This window comes from Zalophus californianus, chromosome 12 (genome assembly GCF_009762305.2).
Source record: "Zalophus californianus isolate mZalCal1 chromosome 12, mZalCal1.pri.v2, whole genome shotgun sequence".
Lineage (NCBI taxonomy): Eukaryota > Metazoa > Chordata > Mammalia > Carnivora > Otariidae > Zalophus > Zalophus californianus.
Genome location: NC_045606.1, coordinates 50,988,705 through 51,009,824, shown reverse-complemented (window position 1 = coordinate 51,009,824; position 21,120 = coordinate 50,988,705). Strand labels below are relative to the sequence as shown.

General features: G+C 36.3%; 1 protein-coding gene across 1 annotated transcript; it reads left to right on the top strand.

The window, feature by feature from the left end:
* Positions 1-629: 629 nt before the first annotated feature.
* On the top strand, positions 630-4,131 carry FERD3L (Fer3 like bHLH transcription factor). Its single transcript, XM_027573077.2, has one exon. The coding sequence runs from the start codon at positions 3,251-3,253 to the stop codon at positions 3,746-3,748; it is 498 nt and encodes a 165-aa protein (XP_027428878.1). The 5' UTR covers positions 630-3,250; the 3' UTR covers positions 3,749-4,131.
* The last annotated feature ends 16,989 nt before the right edge of the window (positions 4,132-21,120 follow it).

Here is a 21,120-nt window from a genome sequence, read left to right as displayed (position 1 = left end):
TAGTTCAGCGGAGATTGTATGACCTGTAAAAAGCCTAAATTACTATTTTGCCAATTAAAAAGAAAGTTTGCCAATCCCTGAACTACAACATTCTGAGGAGCCCTTACTTTCATTTGAACTCAGGATTATAAGTAGAATAGCAATAAGTGAGTTTGAATGTAAGCAAGAATTTAACTCTAAGTATGGACAAACCCTAGAATTGATTTCCTTTTACATTTCTTGAAATTTTTCCTGGAGCTTCTAAGGGCAGAAAAGATACTGATTTCATTTGGAAATATTTTAACAAAATGAATAGTAAGTTTAATGAGGTTTAATGGTTCCTCCCATTGGGATGAACTGTTTCAAATCAGTTATATAAACTTAACTATATTTACTACGCATATTTACTGTGAAACCAAATATCCACAAAAGCATTTTCTTTTTTAAAGATTATGTATTTATTTATTTGACAGATATAGAGAGTACAGGGGGGAGAGGCAGGGAGAGGGAGAAGCAGGCTTCCTGCTGAGCAGAGAGCCCAATGTGGAGCTCCATCCCAGGACCCTGGGATTATGAACTGAGCCGAAGGCAGACACTTAGCTGACCGAGCCACCCAGGCACCTCTCCAAAAGATCATTTTAAAATTAGAGTAGATTTTTCAAAAGAAGAAGAGAAAAACAATTTCACTTATTTCTGTTCCATAATTATATTTATAAACAAAAAACAGAGTCAATCATTACAACTTAAGATTTTAACATTTTTGCTCTACTTGTGTCCCCAGGATTAGAACCTTGTAGGATAAACTGAAATTATTTTGGTATAAGCAGAAGTATTAATCTTGAGATTTTTTTACATTTTGGGTTTTTTTTTTAAATTTTGGGATTTTTTAAAAATCTTTGGATATTTTTAAATTATTGCTACAGACATACCTATTAAGACATTCTTAATAAATTCCCTAATATTTTAATATTAATATTTCAAACCAATCCTATGCATTGGGTTACATTAATTTTGCTTCAGTTTCCTTTGTGATAAGGTTATTGAAATATTCACCCCCTTGCATAAAATCATAAAGATTTTTAGTCCAAGAAAAATGTTTCAAGTCCCATGATAGCTTCTGACATCTATTTTATTAAATTTTACTTTTAAATGTCTCTCATGTTTCTCTTCAATAAGTGTCCTAATATATTTTGTTGTCAAACTAGATTCTCACAAGATGAGGTATTTAATCCACTTATGTTTGTGCTTAAAAGAGAAGTCATGAGAAATATTTAACAACTAAAAATCAAGTATAAAATGTGTCCAAATATTAAATAACACATTAAGTTAAACAAGAGTTAGAAAGCATGTTACTGCTTGCCAAAAAAAAAAAAATTAATTCTCCCATTTACTTATCCTTTAACCAATGTTGAAATTCTAATTCATTTTTTATTTCTCAGTCTTCTCTTTGAAAGAAGTTGAGTAAAAATCAATAGGTAATCATAATCAAGGATCTCATACTCATTAACATCTTTCAAGAACATATATTTCAATCTTCTTTGCCTAACACAATGCACACTTGGGGGTGAAGAATAAACGCGAGAAAAGAAAATCAACTAAAGGACAAAAGAGTAAGGGAGAACACAGACACAAATGGGTTAAAAGAAAAAAATGAATGAGAGAAGCATTCAAGATGATACTGCTTTAATAGTATCTGGGAGTACACAAGGGAGGCTAGGAAGAAAAGGAATTGTGCTGACCTGTAAGAAATAGGCTGTTTCTGGGAGCTGTCCAATGTACTAACAGCAGCCACACAACTTACCTCCTTAGTAGGAATTATCTTTGGGAATTCTTCCTGGGACAAAGGCCTCTCTTTACTCACCCTTTAAGGCTATTTCTTCTAATCCATCTTTAAAACAATTTTCTAACATGTTATTCTGCTCTTCCATGTTTTCTTAAAAATCCCAAATAAATATAGCTACTGGCAAAGAAGGAAAAATGAACCCTTCTTCGTTAAAATATTAGAGATAATATGAAAACAGTAAAACTTCATTTTCCTTATACCAAATTTTAAATTTCCTTTCATCTCAAAAACATGATCTAATGATAACTCTTAAATCTCCCTTAAATAGAATTCAGTGTAGTTTCCACTTTTAAGTCCTGTAGGGCAGTACCAATCAATGAGGAAAATAAGCCAGATGGAAGTGAAGATTTATCTTTGTTCACAAATACCAATCCGCAATTTAAAAGTCCAAAGACTTTGCAACAGAGGGTGAGCTGATAGACCCATTGGCTTATCAAAGGGTAAATCGCGTTTCTGAAAGGAGACTGAAGATGTTTTGTTTTGGGGGAGGGAGAGTTTGCTTTGCCCTCCCGCCCCCCCACTCTGGGGTTAGTGAAGTACACTCAGAGAAAATATCAGGAGCCTCCTTTTTTTCATTTTATTGCCGTCATAACTTTTGCCCTGAAGTAAAATCTTTCACTTTACATGAGTAGGAGATAAGTAGGGAAAGGAAAGTCAAGTATCTCAGTTGTTAGGCTGATTACAACAAAACCGACTTTAGAAGTCAGGGTTTGTAACGCGGCAGGAGAGCTGTTTCGATGCCCTGGAAGGAGAAAGCCGGTTCCAACAGCGACTCTTGGGAATGCGCTCTCCGCTCCCCCCCTACCGTGCTTACTTAAGCTAATGGAAGATCTTGCCTTTCAGTAGCCGCTGCACTGGGATACCAGACAAACAGCTCCCCTCGACCCCTGGCAGACAGGGCCCCTCTTCAGGACATCATTAAAAGCACATGCACTTGTTTCACACCCATTGGCAGCCTCGGGTGGCAAGATTCAGGACTTCTACTCTGAAGCCAAGGAGAAGCCAGAGTGGTGGAAAACATCCTTGCTTTGAAAATCCAAAGCTAAATTAAAGAGCTACATGAGATAAGGAGCCTGAAGAATATTAGTTGGCTGCGGGGGGTGAGGAGAGACACAAAAAGCACAGCAGGTAAGAGGCTGGGGGTTTGTTGCCAAACTGTCCCAGGTGGCGCATCGAAAAGGATCTCAGAATTGGAGGCCTATCCCTTTGAGACTTCCATGCGTGTTCAAGCTTGTCTTCTTCCATCAGTTTCGAGAGGACGACATTGTCCGAGCCTTCCCTATCGGTGCCACTAATCCTGTTATCAACTTGGTTATAAATATTAATTCCCCTGGCCCTTCGGTGATGGTGCCGCATCAGATTCAGAGCTGTTAGGAGTCTCGCCCCTCCCTGGGAGAAACCGATGCGAGGCAGGGCCAAGTCGATGCGATGGCGGCTTATCCGGAGAGGTGCGTGGACGCCACCGTGCTGGACTTCGTCGCAGACCTGTCCCTGGCCTCCCCTGGGCACCCTCTCCTCTGCGACTTCGTACCCGGGGTTCCCTTTGGGGACCGGGACCTTGTGCTCCGAGAGGGAAGACGCGGGAGGCTGGCACGTTTTGAGGAGGAGGACCCAGAAGAGGAGGGCGAAGTAGACGAGGGGGAGGAGGAGGAGGAGGAGGAAGAGGAGCATGGGAGAGGCGCCTCCCCGCTGGGCCGTCCCAAGAGGAAAAGGGTGATCACCTATGCTCAGCGCCAGGCAGCCAACATCCGCGAGAGGAAGAGGATGTTCAACCTCAACGAGGCCTTCGACCAGCTGCGAAGGAAGGTGCCCACTTTTGCTTACGAGAAGAGGCTGTCCCGAATCGAGACCCTACGCCTGGCCATCGTCTACATTTCCTTCATGACCGAGCTCTTGGAAGGCTGCGAAAAGAAGGAAACCGGCTGAGGCGGAGTGGGATGGAGGGGTCTGTCCCCTCTTCCTGGGCGCGCGCGGCCTTGGGGTGCTTCGGGATCCGGCAGGATGCGGCCGAAAGGCCAGGAGGGACTCTTCAAGACAGAATGTCTGGCCTTTTGGAGTTTGGTTTGGAGTTGCGAAATCCCCACAGCCCTCGAGATGAGTGGCAGCCGTAGAGTTAATATACACGCGAACGCTCTCCGTGGAGTCTGGGGCAGGGGCGGGCGTGGCGCCTTAGGAGTTAGAACGCGCTGGGCTTGTTGACGCGAGCGCCCAGAAACAGCTTCTGCTGCCTATTGGGTGAGGAGCTAATAATCCTCTCCCCAAACTGCAGACTTCGGGGGCTTCTGTAGAGTCCAAAATCTTCTCTTTTCCTTAAAAAGAAAAAAAAGAAAAGAAACAGACGTTCTTACTTTTTTTTTTTAATTCTCAAGAGTCAGTTCTGCCCAGTCTCGGGCAGGCGCTCCGGTCCCGCCCGCGCCCTTAGCGCGGGGCGGGGGGGTCCTGCGACAGAAACATTTGCAAGGGGTGCGGGGTCTTCTGAGAGGCCAAGGGACTCCGGACCTCTGGTCTGGTCCTCTTTGGCTTGTCTAGAGACAGAAAGAAGGAAATAAGGAAGGAAGGGGAGTCCGGGGAACAGACGACCTCTGAGGAGGGACATCATTCTCCCCTCTCTTCCCCTTAACTCGCAGAACCGGAAACCTTGTTCGGGTCGCTCCAGGACACCGACGCTTGAACCCGGAGGTGGACTGGGGTTGCTCGGGCTCAAGCGTCGGGGATGCTCCTGGGCTTGCCTCGCGATGTTAGGCTCTCGGAACTTTGGCCGCAGAGCGGGGCGTCCCCCCTGCGCTTCCGGGAGAATGACCTGGTCTTCCCAGGCGCAGCGCAGTTTGAGCGCGCACTTTAAAATTTTTAGCTGTAGGTAGAGAAGATACCTTTCTTTGTAGCCGCATCTAGGAACGGGCAAAGCAAAAACTCAAAGGAGGAGATGCATTCTTCCACTTTGGAAAATGTGTGTGATGGAGATGAGGTTGAAGCAGAACCTAGGCGAGGGCCCCCACCTCTGGTTTGGATCCTCTGCCATTCCAGGGTTTTTCCTTCTGGGCGACCTGCTAACACCTGAACTGGGGTTCTTCAGATAGGAGTAGGTAAGTGAGGAGGAACCTGAGTGAACAAGCCCCGCCTAATCGTAAATTCAGAAATTCTAAAGGATAAAGCCCAATACTTTATTTTGCCACTTCACGTCACACACCTTTGCGCACACACATACAATATACATACACACAATTCTCCCTATTATACTTTTAGGAATATAATTCATTTTTTATTAATAAGTACGATATATTCATCCTAGAAAGTTTGGAAAACAAAAGTCAAAAAAAGAAATGAAATTTAAATCACTCCACATTACCATAGTTAGCATTTTTATTTCCTTCTAACTTTTTTTCTGTACAGATATAAATTAAATATGCTTAACAAATTTGAGATACTTTTAGATATTGATCTTTTTCCATTCAGCAATATAGAATGGGCACGTTTCCCTGGCTTTAAATATTATTCAAACATAATTTTGATTACTGTATATTATTGCTGTAATGATGTATCACAATTTAGTGCCAGTTCTTTACAAGTAGATAGCTAAGATACTTCCTTTTTTAAAAAATAAACGATGATGCAAAGAGCATTCTTCTAAATGTCTTCTCTGCCTGTGATAATTTCCTGGTATTAGATAACTAGAAGTAAAATTTCTTCATCAAATGTACATTTAAGTTTGTGGCTACAAATGGCTTGTCTTTCAGGTGGGTTCTGCCAGTCCACACTCCTGCCCACCAGCATTGCAGGGATTTGGTTTGTCTCTCAAGTGTCTTTATTTAAAATTTTTCTTAGTTCTTCTATCTATAGGAACTGAAATAGTTCTGAAATGACTACCCTACCAAAGATGATTTCATATTTTGACTGTCTTTTCACCATATCTTTCCACCTCTACCATACCATCAGTATAACAGGTAAAAGGAAAAAAATGTAACCAGATAAGATTAAAAAAAAAAAAAACAGCAAAATCAGGGAGTGTATTTTTTTTTTATTCTCTAGTGCCTTTAATAAAATGAACTGAAATTTGGACAATGACCTCTATATCAGTTTTATAAAGTAAAACTACTCATTCTCTTCTTTTTCTAGATAACTCTTTGGTCACTGAGACTAGCGTATCTTCCTCTATTTTTAAAGATAAATTTAAAGTTACTCATTTTAATATGTTGAAAGAACATAACTAATTATTTCTCAACTTTTCATTAAACAGTATTGTTTCCCAACTTCTTATGGAGTGCTGGTGACTCCATCAATACTTCATGCTTATCCAGTTATTTATTTAATCAGTGAAAAATGTGTTGACATTTTACATATAGAGTGGGTTCAGAATTGAAAGAACTTGCACAGTCTCCCTTCCTTCCCCCATATAAAGTCCTCCTGAGAATTAAACATCACGTAAAAAAAAAGTTGATGTGTTAAGTTTTTTTTAAAAAATGGTTCAACTCTAGGAATCATCAATATTTTTTTGAAAACCAGAAATTTAAAAAAGAAATCTGTGTAGACAAAGGACCTCAAAAAAATCACTGGGTCCTAAAGAGTAAATACAAGCCTCCATCATCCTTAACCCCATCCATACTCTGAACCATTCTGTCATATTCTTAGGAAGCACTTAATATCCTACAGTGAATACCTCTTCAGCATAGTAAATAATATCTAAAAAGACTCTATATGAAAAGTGATTTCTTCATTATCACTAAAAAATTTATGTCCACCAATCTTGAATCTGTTAAAGTGCAAATGTTTTGTTCTTTGTAAATGTTTTTGTATGTTTAGAAGCTGCTTTAAAATGTCAAAGTCTCTTAAGGTACTTTCTTAATCATTGTACTAATAGAATAATTTGAAGCCAAATAAGGATTATAAACACAAAAGAAATGGATTGACTTATTTCTCACACCAAATCCTCCATAGAGATAAGACAAAATCATCTGCATCTTGAACATGAATCCACTACACCTCCATATTTCGACACTCAACTTTTCTAAGCAATATGACCGTTCTAGTTTTTTTATATAAGATCCATAAATTTAGTGTACTTTTATTTTTTTCCTGTAGTTGACATATTTCCTGTAGTTGTAATATTGTCACACACAATATTACATTAGTTCCAGGCATACAAAAAAATGATTCAACAACTCTATACATTATGCTATGCTCACCACAGATGCAGCTGCCATCTGTCAGTGTACATTTTTTAAGATTGATTGATTGATTGATTTACCTGGGAGAGAGAGAGAGAGAGAGTGAGCTTGAGCGAGTATGGGGGCGCAGGGAGAGGGAAAGAGAAACCCAAGCAGGCTGCTCTGCAGTGAGTACCATGCCTAACATAAGGCGGGACTTGATCTCAGGACCCCGAAATCACAACCTAAGCCTGAGCCAAAACCAAGAGTCAGATGGTTAACCAACCTCACCACCCAGGTGCCCCCAGTGTACTTTTTAGTACAAGTGATTTTAGTCTGTTAAAATGTTTTATTCTTTATCTTTTAAACATGAATAAAATATAAGTAGATATTGGTTTTTAATACCTTCCACCAATTAAAAAAGTCCTAATGTCAATAACTTCTGGAAAATTGTAAAAATGTTTTTGAAATCTATAAGTTATTTGGATATTTGGAAAACTAAGTATCATTTCAGATGTTGCTTGGAGGTGATTTATTTATACACAATTTACTGACTGAAACCTGCCTTTTGGTCTCAAACTAAGTTCTCCATAATTATCCAGTTACTATTAGTATTCAGACACGTAAACCAAGAAAAGATCTAAATGAAATCATATTTGAAAGACATAATCAGACTTTCCAAAGAAAGTAAAAATAATCAGAAGGCTTTGACATCAACAAGCAGCTATTCAAGGCGATCATCTTTTACGGTTGCGAATGTGAAAGCAGATTTTGGCAAAATTAACACTGAAAACTGAACCAAATATTATGCTAGTATGCATAATTCCTGCATGAACATAACAATTAAAACCCTTGGATTGGTATTTATTATTGCATTTGTCAGCATTTCCATTATAAAAACACGATGGTGGAAGGTTTATAACAAAGCTATAAAAATTCTGATTTGAAATCTGATAAGCAGAGTTTAGCATAACTGTTTCCTTAATTACAAATCTCCAAAGAAAATTTCAAAGGTAATGAACACTTAGGTACATTTTATAATATGAGCTTCCAAAATGAACCTGCAATTTGAAAAACCAAGAGATTGTATTTAATACAAAATGTAAATTATTTTGTTTTTATCAAAAATAAATGGTAGATTAATACTGAATTTTAAGTACTAAATCCACTTCTTATAGGGTGATATTATTTCATTAAATTATCTTTAATGTAAAATAAAAAAATGTTTAAGTTTTGTTATATATCTATATATCTATATCTTGGTGCAAGTTCACTAAAAGGTTCCTGAACTTTGCCAACATTCTGGGTGAAGTTAGTCCTAGTTTCTGGTCAGTGCCCTCTTTTCCTGTGAATGCTGGACTAAAAACGTTTGCAAAACAAGAGTCAGCATTTCTGACCATTTTGTTTTGACTTTGGGGTTTCTTTGAATCCAAAGCTCAAAACCAAACCTGGCGGAGGAAGAGAAGGAAAGGAAAGAAGCCATGCAAACTGACATGAATAAAATACCAGAAAGATGGAAAAAACTTCAAGTCTCTATAAACCAAAGCTGATAAATTTCCACAACTTTCTCTGTGACCCCAAATTTTTAGTTCTCTGCCTGAAACATACTCCATAAAGAAATATAAGGAAACGCAAAGAATAGTACGAATGTATTTTAAAATATTCTTTATAGTTAATATTTGACAGAATCACACCCTTAATCTTGCAGAAAGCAAAGAACTTTTAATGTTCAGTGAAACCAAAAATTTAATAAATATGATGGAAATTATAATAAAATGACTTATGGTTACTTAGTGCTTTATGGTTTTCAAAGCACCATTCACAAACCTCCTCTCATTTGATCCTCCCAAATGGATTTCAACAGGATCGAGAGTCTCTCTATTAAAGTGAGTCATCAGTGTACCATCTTAAAAATTCATTCACTCATTGAAATCAGCATGATACTGAGACACCTAAAGAGGGCCAATGGTCACATATAAGCAACACATTACTTTGAAAGATATTGTTTCCAAAGATCAAAAGCACCTTAACACACTTTGTGGATGATAAATTATACAAAAGGCTAGTAGAGTCTGGCTCCCTCAAAGGCCAAATTTTACCACCTTCTATTCAGAGCTCTGTGAAAGAGATTTCCACCTGCAGTCAGCAAACACAGATGACCTCAAAGCAGCTGTGACAGACACCTTTTTATAATTTCCAGTCTTCAAAAGGGAGGAAAATATCTATGAGAATTTGGAAATAGATCAAACAGTTGGTGTACAATAAAAGGCAGCAGCATCATATATATGTGTTTGAATGAGTGAACAAATGAAGGAATTATGATTACACAATTATTTTACTGCAGATCATTTTGTGATTTCTCCAAAACTTAGTAAAATCACAAGCTGTATTTATTACCAATCAGATCTTGAACTGACTATATTTAGTCCTATAGGTTAGTGAAATGTTGGCTATATTTAATCCCATGGTTTAGTGAAATGTTGAAGTTAGAAATGGTCTCAAGAAGAAAAACCAAATAACTGGATTATTAGGTCTGGAAATAGTAACAATATCTATAATAAAAGGTAATAATATCTATAATCCTATTTATTGTATTACTTACATGACAGCACATGTTCTAAACACAGTTGGATTCTTTACATAACTATTAAAGTTCAAATAATAAGTTTAGGATATAAACACTGATCATCCTAGCAGTGATGAGGACAGTATGGAATAGAGAAGTTAAATAACTTTCCCAGGCTCAATCAGCTAATAAACAGTAAAACTAAGATTTATACCCAATCAAGGATTTGAGACCAAATTCTTAGAGACTGAGGTTATTTGTGAATGAATATATGATTATTATTTTTAAATAGAAATGATGTAGTAAAAATAAGTATCCTTTATCTTTACTGAGGATCAGAAATGTGGACATGGATTTATCATGTACCAAAGGGATATAGTATCTGCAATTAGATTGGTCAAGGTTGATTACTGGTGTAAGTTTTTGAAGAGGCCTTGAAATAACCTTCTATGGATATTTTAAAGCGAAAACTTTCCTCTAGTGGCTTCAGGGCAATCCTACCAGAAGAGAAGAGACAAAACTCTTTTGGTGAACATAATGATTATAAACACAAGCTCTGGAATTTGACAGAAGCGGGTTTGAATTGCAAGTGCATTACATCATATTATGGAAGCCAAAACAACTTATTTAGCCTTGTTGACCCTCAGTTTATTCATCTTTAAAATAGGGATAATAACATTATCCCCCCATAGGGCCCTTATAAGGACTGACTGAAATATGTATGCCGAGTAAATGGTGTGCAAGCGCTCAGTAAATGGTAACTACTATTAAAATACTCATTATCGTCAACATCATCATCACCATCACCATCATATCCCTTCCAATTCTATGGCAACAAAACTCTATGAAAAAAGGCATCACCTTTACCACCAATGGTAATATATGAAAGTACAAAATCTGTAAAAAGCAGAACTCATAATAAAGTACATTTAAATAAGTTGAAAATAATCAGATACATTTTTTTCCTCTGATATTTTTTATTCCTGAAATACTTGAATGTCAGCATTTCATTCTGGTCTATGCATCTTTCTAAGTGGAACAATACACACCCAACCTGAACAGAGAGATCAAAACCCCTTCCTTAAACTTCTACTGCAATAGCATATATATTAAAAAAGAAAGGATAGGTAAGTGACTTTAAATTTGAGACAAAATGATCTCAATTCATGCAGAAGAAAGTTCTATTCCATCAGCAGCCTAGACATTACACTTAAGTATATATTTTCTAAATAAGTGTGCATTTATTCAAATCAGATAATTTCTGATGGAATAGTTCTGTATTTTAATTGCAACAGTATTTGCACTGACCTACATATGTGATAGAATGACATAAAACTATGTCTTTTTACACCAGTGTTAATTTCCTGGTTTTGATATTGTAGTGTATTATGTAAGATGTAACCAGTGGAGAAAACTGAGTGAAGGGTACACAGAACCTCTCTATACCACCTTTGTAATGTTCTGTGAATCTACAGTTATTTCAAAATAAAAACTGAAAAAAATCAGTTAATTACTATGACATTTGTTTGAACCTATAAAGCACTTAAGAAATGTAAATTATCATTAATTTTAAGGAGACATTCACTTATACTTGATTCTTGTCCTGGTCTATAATTTTTCTTCAAGTGTTTCCTGTGAAAGTGAAGCCAATTTTTGTGCATGGTATTATGTGGATCCTGGAATGAAAATCAGGATTTTACCCCTGAAGGTCATAGCCAAGAAGTGATTATCTGATTCTAGGTTCCTGGGTCCATTCTGACTTCCTTGGCCAGATACATTCTCAAGTATGAATTTGAGTGTTGGAAGAGCTACACATCCTAATTCTGCCACTTACTGGATTAGATAACTCACTTAAAACATCTGGGCTTCAGTACCAATCCTGGTCTGTGAAGTAGAAGTAATAAACACAGAGTTATTTAAAGTATCAGAAGAGATCACATAAAGTGCTTAGTACAGTGCCTAATACAAAGTAAATATTTAGTGAATGCTGTTATTGTTATTGTTTATGCTATTTCAATGTTGAATGTGTATATAGAGCAAAATGACAATTCAGCCTTTTAGAAAGGCTCATGAAAACACATACAGAAACAGTAGTAAATTGTCTTGCTTCTTCTTAACAGAATCAGCCTTTTAAATAGCATGGCATTTATGCCAAATTCAATCCACCACTGTAATAGCAAATTTTTGTTTAATTTTGTTTTTAAAAAGGAAATAAAAAGGCAAGGCTTCTGGTCCATGACATGTAATCACGACCTTTGATCTGCCAGGAAGGTCACTGTAAAACCTACATTTCTAAAATAACCTCTAAAATTTGTATATAAGGCTTTTTATATGAAAAGGTAGTATTCCCAGTATCCTCTGGGAATTTATTTTTGAGCAAATTCATCTTGAAAGCTGTGGTGTTGGTAACAGCAACTGAGAAGTAGGACTGCTTCAATTACTAAGCACTTACGCATACCTGACCTAGACAAACATGAAATATGAAAACCTAGAACTCAGCTCAGTCAAATGGAGTACATAATCATGCTTTGTTTTAGGTTCCCTGCGGGATATAGAAGTCCCTGTGCACCCAAGAAGGTTAAATGATGGCCACCTGCTTTCCACAGAGGAGACTGAGAGAGGAAAAGAGAAAAGGATCCTCTTTGGAGCAGCAGAGAAAGAAGCTGGGTCTCAAAGTGCACTCTTGGACATCCTGTGCTATTTCTGCCATTTACACTTTTTTGAAAATTTGGCACTTGGCTTTATTCTCTTTATCCACAGATTTTTTTTCACTCTGACAAAAATTTATACAAAATCTTTAAAAAGTTTTGTACACTTTGGCCTAGATTTATTTGCAATTTAAATAGGAGTTTTTTTGAAAAGATAAAGTTGGTCTGAACTTACAGATAATTTCTCAACATTTAAAAATGGGTAACTCTAAAAAAACTAAAATAAAAAAATAAAAATGGGGGTGCCTCGGTGGCTCCATTGGTTGAATATCTGACTCTTGATTTCAGCTCAGGTCACGATCTCAGGGTCCTGAGATCAAGCCCCATGTCAGCTCAATGCTCAGTGAGGAGTATGTCTGAGATTCTCTCCCTCTCCCTTTGCCCACCCCTCCGTTCGTGCTAAATAAATAAATACATGTTAAAAAATAAAAATAAAAATGGGTAACTCTTTTTTCATATCTACTATTTTAATGTTTTTTCTTCCTTGCATAGAAATATAAAAGGATAATTATCACATCTTGTTCCTTTTAAAAGCTTTATTTCAACTTTAGGTGGTTTGTTTGAGGGATGGTAAAGGGTCTTCTGAAATTTACTAAAATTTTTCTGACTTGGGGAACAGACCCAATTTCAAATATTCTCACCATGGGTTCATAATTTTGACCAAAAAATGTGGTAACTGTAGTTAACAAGCATTTGACAAGAAGTGGTTTTGTTAATTGTAGATCTTACTGAACATGCCACACCAATTCTTTCATCAATATTCGCTTGCTTAATCTCACCAAAGTCCATTGAAATTAGAGCAGATGAGCTCAGTTAAAATATACATATGGGATGCCACTTTGTTTCAAGATGATGCAACCACAAATTAAACTTCATACCCTTATTAGTATATTGCATTTCATCAAATGCATTCAACTGCTTCTAAGTTGACATGAAGCAGGCTGAAAAATGCTCAGGACTCAAAGTATTACACAACAAATCACAACAAAAATCTTCCCACATTACATCCACATGAAAATATGCACCATACCTCAATTCAAACCTCAAGGTCCTTACCCAAGACATCCTCAGAGTTTCTCTATTGGTTATAACCCCTCCTTCCATTGTATGGTTCACATACATGCAAACATGCATACATGTAAAAGTATTTTTATCAGAATGCCTTCACATGTATTTTAGAATGGATGGTGCATATGTAAATTTTTTCACTACTAGCTCAAATCTTAAAAATGGTTTCATTTTTCTTCTTTTCCTCCATACCAAACTACCATACTTTGGTAGTTTCACTTTTTTTTTTTTTTTTACTAATAGCCACCTCTTTTTTGACTATTCCATATGTCATAATATTAATGATTGTTGAACATTTCTAACTTTTGTCACCGAAATTCAAGTGAGCATCAGTGTCTTTACATTTGAAAATAAGCCCAGGAATTACTCCAGTTATTGACTGAGCACAGCCCCATGTAAGTATATCAGACCTGAATATAATTACTAAGACCAGCAGCCAGTAAATTGTAGAAAAGAAAATGTCTGGAATTGCCATTCGGGAAACCTACAGAACACTCATTGATTAGATGAGGGTCATTTACTCAATGAGAAAAACAGAATTTTCCCTGGGAGCAGAGCTACTTCCTCTTGGAGAGATTCAAGACTATCTGAAGTTCAGGTAATTTACCATATAAAGAAAGGCGTTAGAAAGGATTCAAGAATGTTCTCTGAACTTTGGCTCTAGTTGGGAAGATCTAAACCATATTTTACAACATTAGGACATTTTGTGGATTCTTACAGCTTGCTTACAGAAATTTCACGGGTAGGAATTTAGCCTAGGGAAATAATACCATGTACAAAGATTAGATTAAAAAGATGCATCTAGGGATTGTTCATAATATTAAAATTGAGAAAATAACCTAGATATCTAAAAATGTAAGTCCTTAAAAAAAAATGTAAGTCCTTGTTTTATATTGTTGTGGTCAGTTAGGGGCACCTGAGTGGCTCAGTTGGTTAAGCGTGTGCTTTCAGCTCAGGCCATGATCTCAGGATCCTGGAATAGAGACCTACACTGGGCTCCCTGCTCAGGAGGGAGCCTGCTTCTCTTTCTCCCTCTGGCCCTCCCCCCAACTCGTGTGCACGCTCTCTCTCTCTCAAATAAATATAATCTTAAAAAAAATAAAATAAATTGTTGTGGTCATTAAAAGGATGACGTATGAAAGAGACTGTGCTGTAGAAAAATGATTCCAATAAATGATAAATGAAAAAGTATAAAGCAAAATGTAAGGCATGATTTCATTTCTGTTTAATATGGGAATATGTGTAAATATATGTGTGTATGTATGCATATCTTTACGTATACAAATATAAATGTTCATTTTATATATGCTATAGGAGAATTGGTCATTTTTATACTTGAATATATTTTTCCAGTTTTCTAACATTCTCTTGTAGTCAGAAAAATAGCATAGTTATTTTAAAACAAGTGGGACTATATCAAACTAAAAGCTCTGCACAGCAAAAGAAACAATCAAAAAATTAAAAGGCAACCTTTGGAATAAGAGAAAATATTTGCAAACCATCTATCTGATAAGAGGTTAATATCCAAAATATACAAGTAACTCATACAACTCAATAGCAAAAACACAAATAATCCAATTAAAAATGGACAAAGGACATGAATAGACATTTTTCCAAGGAAAACCTATAAATGGCCAACAGGTACATGAAAAAGTGCTCAACATCACTAATCATCATGGAAATGCAAATCAAAACCACAATGAGATATCATCTCACACTTGTCAGAATGGCTATAATCAAGAAGAAAAGAGGTAAGTCCTGGCAAGGATGTGGAGAAAGGGGAACCCTTGTGCAATGTTGGTGGGAATGTAAATTAGTATTGTCACTATGGAAAACAGCTTGGAGGGTCCTCAAAAAATTAAAATAAAAACTATTATATGACCCAGCAATCCTACTTCTGGGTATATATCTGAAGGAAATGAAATCACTATCTGCACCCCTCATGTTCACTGTAGCATTATTTACAATAGCCAAGACATGGAAACAACCTAGTGTCTACTGACAAATGAATGGATAAAGAAAATATGGAATATATATGCAATAGAATATTATTTAGTTATTTTAAAAAAAGAAGAAAATCCTGTCTTTTGCAACACGTGATGGATTTTGAGGACATTATGCTACAGGAAATAAGTCAGACAGAGAAAGACAAATACTGTATATTCTTACTTATATGTGGAATCTAAACATGCCAAAATCATAGAAATAGAGTAGAATGGTGGCTGGAGTTGTACAGCAAAGGAAATAGGAAGATGTTAGTCAAAGGGTACAAACTTCCAGTTATAAATAAATTCTGAGGGTCTAATATACAGCATGATGATTATAATTAACAATATTATAGACTTGAAAGTTGATAAGAGAATGGATATTAAATGTTATCAAAACAAAAAAATAATAAAATTATTTTAAGTTAAAAACAGCCACACAATAGAAATTGTGAATTCTACTCTTAGTTGTATGTCAGGATACTGTTACTTAAGTGAGAACTATTGTCTTCTTAACTCTAAAACATTTAAAACTAGGTATTTAACATGCTTAGGTGTGATATACTGTAATATTTTTCTTTGGATACTGCAAAGCATAACATTATCAGCATATTAGAGGACCCTCTCATGCTTCCCTCCAATTATTGCCTATCTCTCCCTACAAGGATATCCAGTAACCTGATTTTTAACAGCCTTGATTAGCTTCCCAGTTTTTGTATTGTTTTATATAAAGGAAATTATTGGGTTTTGGGAAAACACTGCTTTTCAATTATAAACCTGTCTTCAATAAAACAAGTATTCTGACATCCCCCCCCAAACATACAAGAGACGTTGAAGTTAATTAGAAAGATAAGGAATAAATTTTACCATTAAATACACAAAGTTAGGGCGCCTGGGTGGCTCGGTCGGTTAAGCGTCTGCCTTCAGCTCAGGTCATGATCCCAAGGGTCCTGGGATTGAGTCCTACATCGGGCTTCCTGCTCTGCGGGGATCCTGCTTCTCCCTCTCCTTCTGCCAGCCACTCCCCCTGCTTGTGCTTTCTCTCTGTCAAATAAATAAATAAAATCTTTAAAAAAAATACACAGAGTTAAAAATTAAAAGGAAAAGTACTTAGCAAATATGCACTTTAATTTTACTGACACTGAAATGGAAAATGCAAATGGAAATTTTAACAATGTTTTGAGCCTTCTTAAACACAGCTGAGTTTACCCAAAATTTACACACATACACATGCCTAATAAAAATAACTACAGTAAACTATACTAATTTCTAAGAAAATTCCTGGCTTTTAAACAATTAGCACCACATTTTTCTTCCTATTTAACTCCATGGGAATTACAATGCCTATATGAGTACATGTGCATGTGCCTTGTGTGTGTGTGTGTGTGTGTGTGTGTGTAAACATTAAATGTTTATTTCATTATTTAAAAGGATATATTAGAACCAGGTAAGTGTGATCCTCAAAATTATATATTCATATGCATATTCATTTTCAGGTACTTTTCAAAAACTGCCATATATTAAAAGAAAAAAATTTCATTTCTAACATAATTTCAAAATATTTCAAACTTGCACTGCTTTTAATAACTTTTATTGTTTTTAACATGTGACATTTTATCCCCATTAGCAATAACAGATGTCTAATGCATTAAAAAGGAAAATCCTGCACATATGTTGAAATAGAGGACTTTACTGAAAGGAAAGCATGTGCTTTGATTTATATTAGTCAAAATTTAGATACTGTACTTGGTGCTATTTCAGGAAATGAAAAGGTGAGGAAACAGTTATATACTAGTAAACCAGAGCAAAAGTCTCCATAGAAACCAAAACAGTTTCAGTGGAAGCCACACAAGCTAAATTAATACTTAGAATATGGTCATATTAGCCCCTAGAGAGCTAATTTGTACAGAATAAAACCCTGCCTATTGGTTCATTCACGTGACATAGTATTTACAATTCTTTGTTCACATTTAACTGTCAAAAACTAATCAGTCATCGAGACTATGAAAATTTGGGTGAATGCTAAAGAGAAAAGATCACAAAAACAAAAGTGTTTACTAACTCTTCCCCAAATCCATTATCTTCACTACAAGTCAAAGGGAACACCAAGGGCAAATTGAAAAACAATGAAGGATAAACCCCATAATATTTGTTTGGCTGGTGTTTTGCCTTAGCTGTCACAGGCACTCCTGTGGACTTAGCTCCCCCACTGCAGACAGTGCTGAGTGAGGAACCACAGGCCAGTAGGGACAGCAATTAATTTACTGATCAACTACTATGCAGCCTACATACACTATGTCATCCAATCCTTACAAAATACTCTGATGAATATTAATATATTCACTTTACAAATAAAAAACCAAGTTCAAATTAGATAAAATATCCTGTCCAAGCTCAAACAGTGGTGGAACCAGATTTTGACCTAGTTGTCTCCTTCTCTAGACATAACAGTGACAAACGTTGCCATCATGTACCTCTATGCCCCTGTCAATTAGCTGGAGGCTAGCATATACTCCTTGCGAAGGTGGCCCTGCATTGTTTGTGTGTCCAGTTTGGTAAGGAACTTTTACAAGCAAAGACTGAAGGACTCCTTTAAGAGTTACTGTTAGTTCCTATGGTTTCAATTTATACCATCCTTCAGTACTATATTTGTTGCTAGTAGGATGATTTGTATCTCATGCAATTTGTATTTTGTTCCCTTGCTCTCATTTTCTGTATTATTATTGCTTCGCTTTGTGTTCATAGAGCGTGAAAAAGTTTCTCGCATCTAAATTGGGCTGTTTTCTTAAATACCTCAGAAATATGTGTGTGTGACACACATGTATAGCTTATTACTGCCTGATAATCTAACAAAAAGCTATCACCTCAAGACCACATAATCCTTGAGATTTCCTTCATGTGATGAATGTCATTAGAGTCTCTGATTCATAATTAATCAGAAGGTATACTGTCAGCTAAAGTACCCAACATATATTTACTGTGTTTATGATGCTTGGGGAAAAAGGAGGGGTGTATGGTATAAGCATTAGATAAATCTGTCAAACTGGATATCACAACCTTTGTGCTCCTGGACAGAGTTACTTTGTGTTTTTTCTTTTCTTGTTCACTTCATTTTCTTGCTCCTTAGCAAAATTAAAACTAAATTGAGATGATATTCTAAATGTGAAATTTTAACCTTAAAACAGAGAAAATTTGCTTATAAAGGTATTTATTTCATCATCTCCACAAAAGAAAAACACAACTTATGGGCTGAGACTAAGTCTGGTTCATATCTATATTCAATTCTATATAAGACATAATCTGCCAAGTTACAATGCCAAGGAACCCAAAGCAATGTCAAGGGCAGCACCGAGGTCAGAAATTCCAAGTCCTACTTGTAAGAGGACAGTGTAGACAAACCCCAAGGGAGCATCTTTTAAGAGGAAAGGGTACTACTCAGACTACCTAAACTATGAATCTCAGGGTGACTAGAAAAGTTTCATGGAGGCTGACCATATATTTACTACTGAATGGATCATGTGGCAAAACTGAATACAATTCTCAGATTTATGACATTTAATTCAGAAACAGAGGTTCTCCTGCAATAAAATTCAAACCATTGGGAGAATTTCCAAGTCAGAAGATATGATTTATAACATTTTCATCATCACCTTAGAATATAAGGCCATTCTTATGTCTCTGATTTTGTGGATGTTCTTTAAATTACTTCACTATTGCATAAATCTGTTTTTCCTTCATGCTGATTTGCTACAAGTTAGTTGTAGTTGTTTTTTAATATTCCTATATCATTAGTAATTGTCTTTCAAAGTATTACACTGTATTACAGTTCTACTAGTTCTTCATTGATCATTCATGCCGCAAGGATAAGTGGTTATGTGTAACAAAAAATAAAATCATTATAGATCTCTCTTGCTTCCCTTTACTCTCTCTCCCCCACATAGCTTTTTTCCCCCCATTCATGCTGTCAGTCTCTTGGACTCATTGACTACATTTTATATACTAGCATATAAAACTGAAAGTTTCTAGAGTCTTTCCTTCTGTTAAAATGCATGCAAATTGTTTTCTACAGAAATTATAGAGAAAGAAAACATGAGGATATATTTTATTCAGCTTAGTGAAGTTAGTGGGTTACATAAATATCTCCTTTGGGAGAGAGAGGTTGACAAAATGATCAAGAAGATGAACAATTTTCTGACTCCCCTTTCCCTAGTCAATGTGCCTGGTCATTTTTATGTGTAGCCCTAAACTAAGTAAGGACTTAATGTCATAGTGAGGAGACAGTGAAAAGTAGCAATAACGTAGGCTCAGTTTACATTTAAATTGGGCTGGATCGGATTGAGTTTTCTTGCTCTATTCAGCATCCAGTTCTCGTGCTTTCATTACCAATTTCACAAAAACCCATCAAATTATTTATTGGACGCTTACTATGAACTTGGCTCTGTTCTCAACACAATTTTCTCATTTGGTTAAGATATCTTGCCTAAAATGAGCTCACAGTAGAATGTCCCTCATGCATCCAGCTTGTGCAGATACTAGATGGGATATGTCAGAGCCTCAGAAACACTAGGTATTGGGATATAATAGAAGACATGTAGTTAATATACTTTAAGTTGTGTAGTAGCTTATACTTAAATGCCCTTAGGCTGCTGGGAAGAGGAGCATTGGCAGGCTGAGTAAAAGGGCCATACACCTAGCATGCAGACTATGACTAGGTCTAAAAGAGTAAATCCACATAGAAGCCAAGGTTCATGACTGTTTTGTTCACTACCTGATAAAGAACCTGCTAGTTATCTAAAACTATCTGTTCTCCCCTTCTTCCTTTAGCAATGGAACCTGTGAAGGTTACGTTTGACATGGTTATCCAGCTAATGACTATATTTCAGAGCCTCACTTGTAGTTAGTTGTGGCTATGGGACTATGATCTAGTAATGGGGTATGAACAGTAGTCACATGTAATTTCTAGATAGGCTCTAAAAAGAGGGACATGTCTTCCCTTGGCTTTTCTCCTTTCTCAGTGGCTGGAATGCAAAATTGAAATGAGACCTAGGGTGGTCATGTGGTCCATGAATTGAAAGTCGTATTTTGAGGATAATAGAGTAAGAAATTAAAACAACAAGGCTGAGCCATTGAGCCAAGCCTGTCACACCTATCCAAGTTTTTAATAAATAAACTGTGCTATTTAATCCACTTTATTTTTAATCTCTTTATTATAGTGCCATATCCTACTTAATATAATCTCTTCTTCCCAGGTGCCTGGGACAGTGCCTGACACATAATAGGGTCTCATTAATATTGTGCACCATGAAGGGGCAGAATGAACTCACACTACACAAGTTTTTAAGCTTAAGGCCCAAATACAAATAGGCAAGGACTAAGTTGAAATTGTTCTAACCATGAAGCTGATATGAGAGAGGGAGTGCTACACATTATGCCTTTCCCCCACCTGTTTATAACACACTGCAATTCCTCATACCCTAGTCTCATCTTACAGGGTACCATTCTGATGTTTCGGAAGGGAAAAACAGTCTAGCTCTACAAAATGAGAGAGCATGAAATGGGACAGAGTAGAAATCAGCTTGTATGCATTAAACAACACAGCTCAAAGTACTGTCATTCTGTGACAGTATAAACAATATAAATTTGAATGTAATACAATTTTTCAAAAAGAAGTTAAAATATATCTTATCTAAATTCAAAATTTTAAATTATAAGAAATCTAGCATGCTTTTAGTTCATCTGTCTTTTGTGACTTTCTTTTTGACAATGTAGATTTGGGCTAATTACAGAAGATGGTAATTGTTAATTGTTACACTCTTGCCTCCCAATAGGG

Excerpts from the sequence above, each read along its gene's own strand:
- FERD3L (XM_027573077.2), top strand. The coding sequence starts at position 3,251 with ATGGCGGCTTATCCGGAGAGGTGCGTGGACGCCACCGTGCTGGACTTC.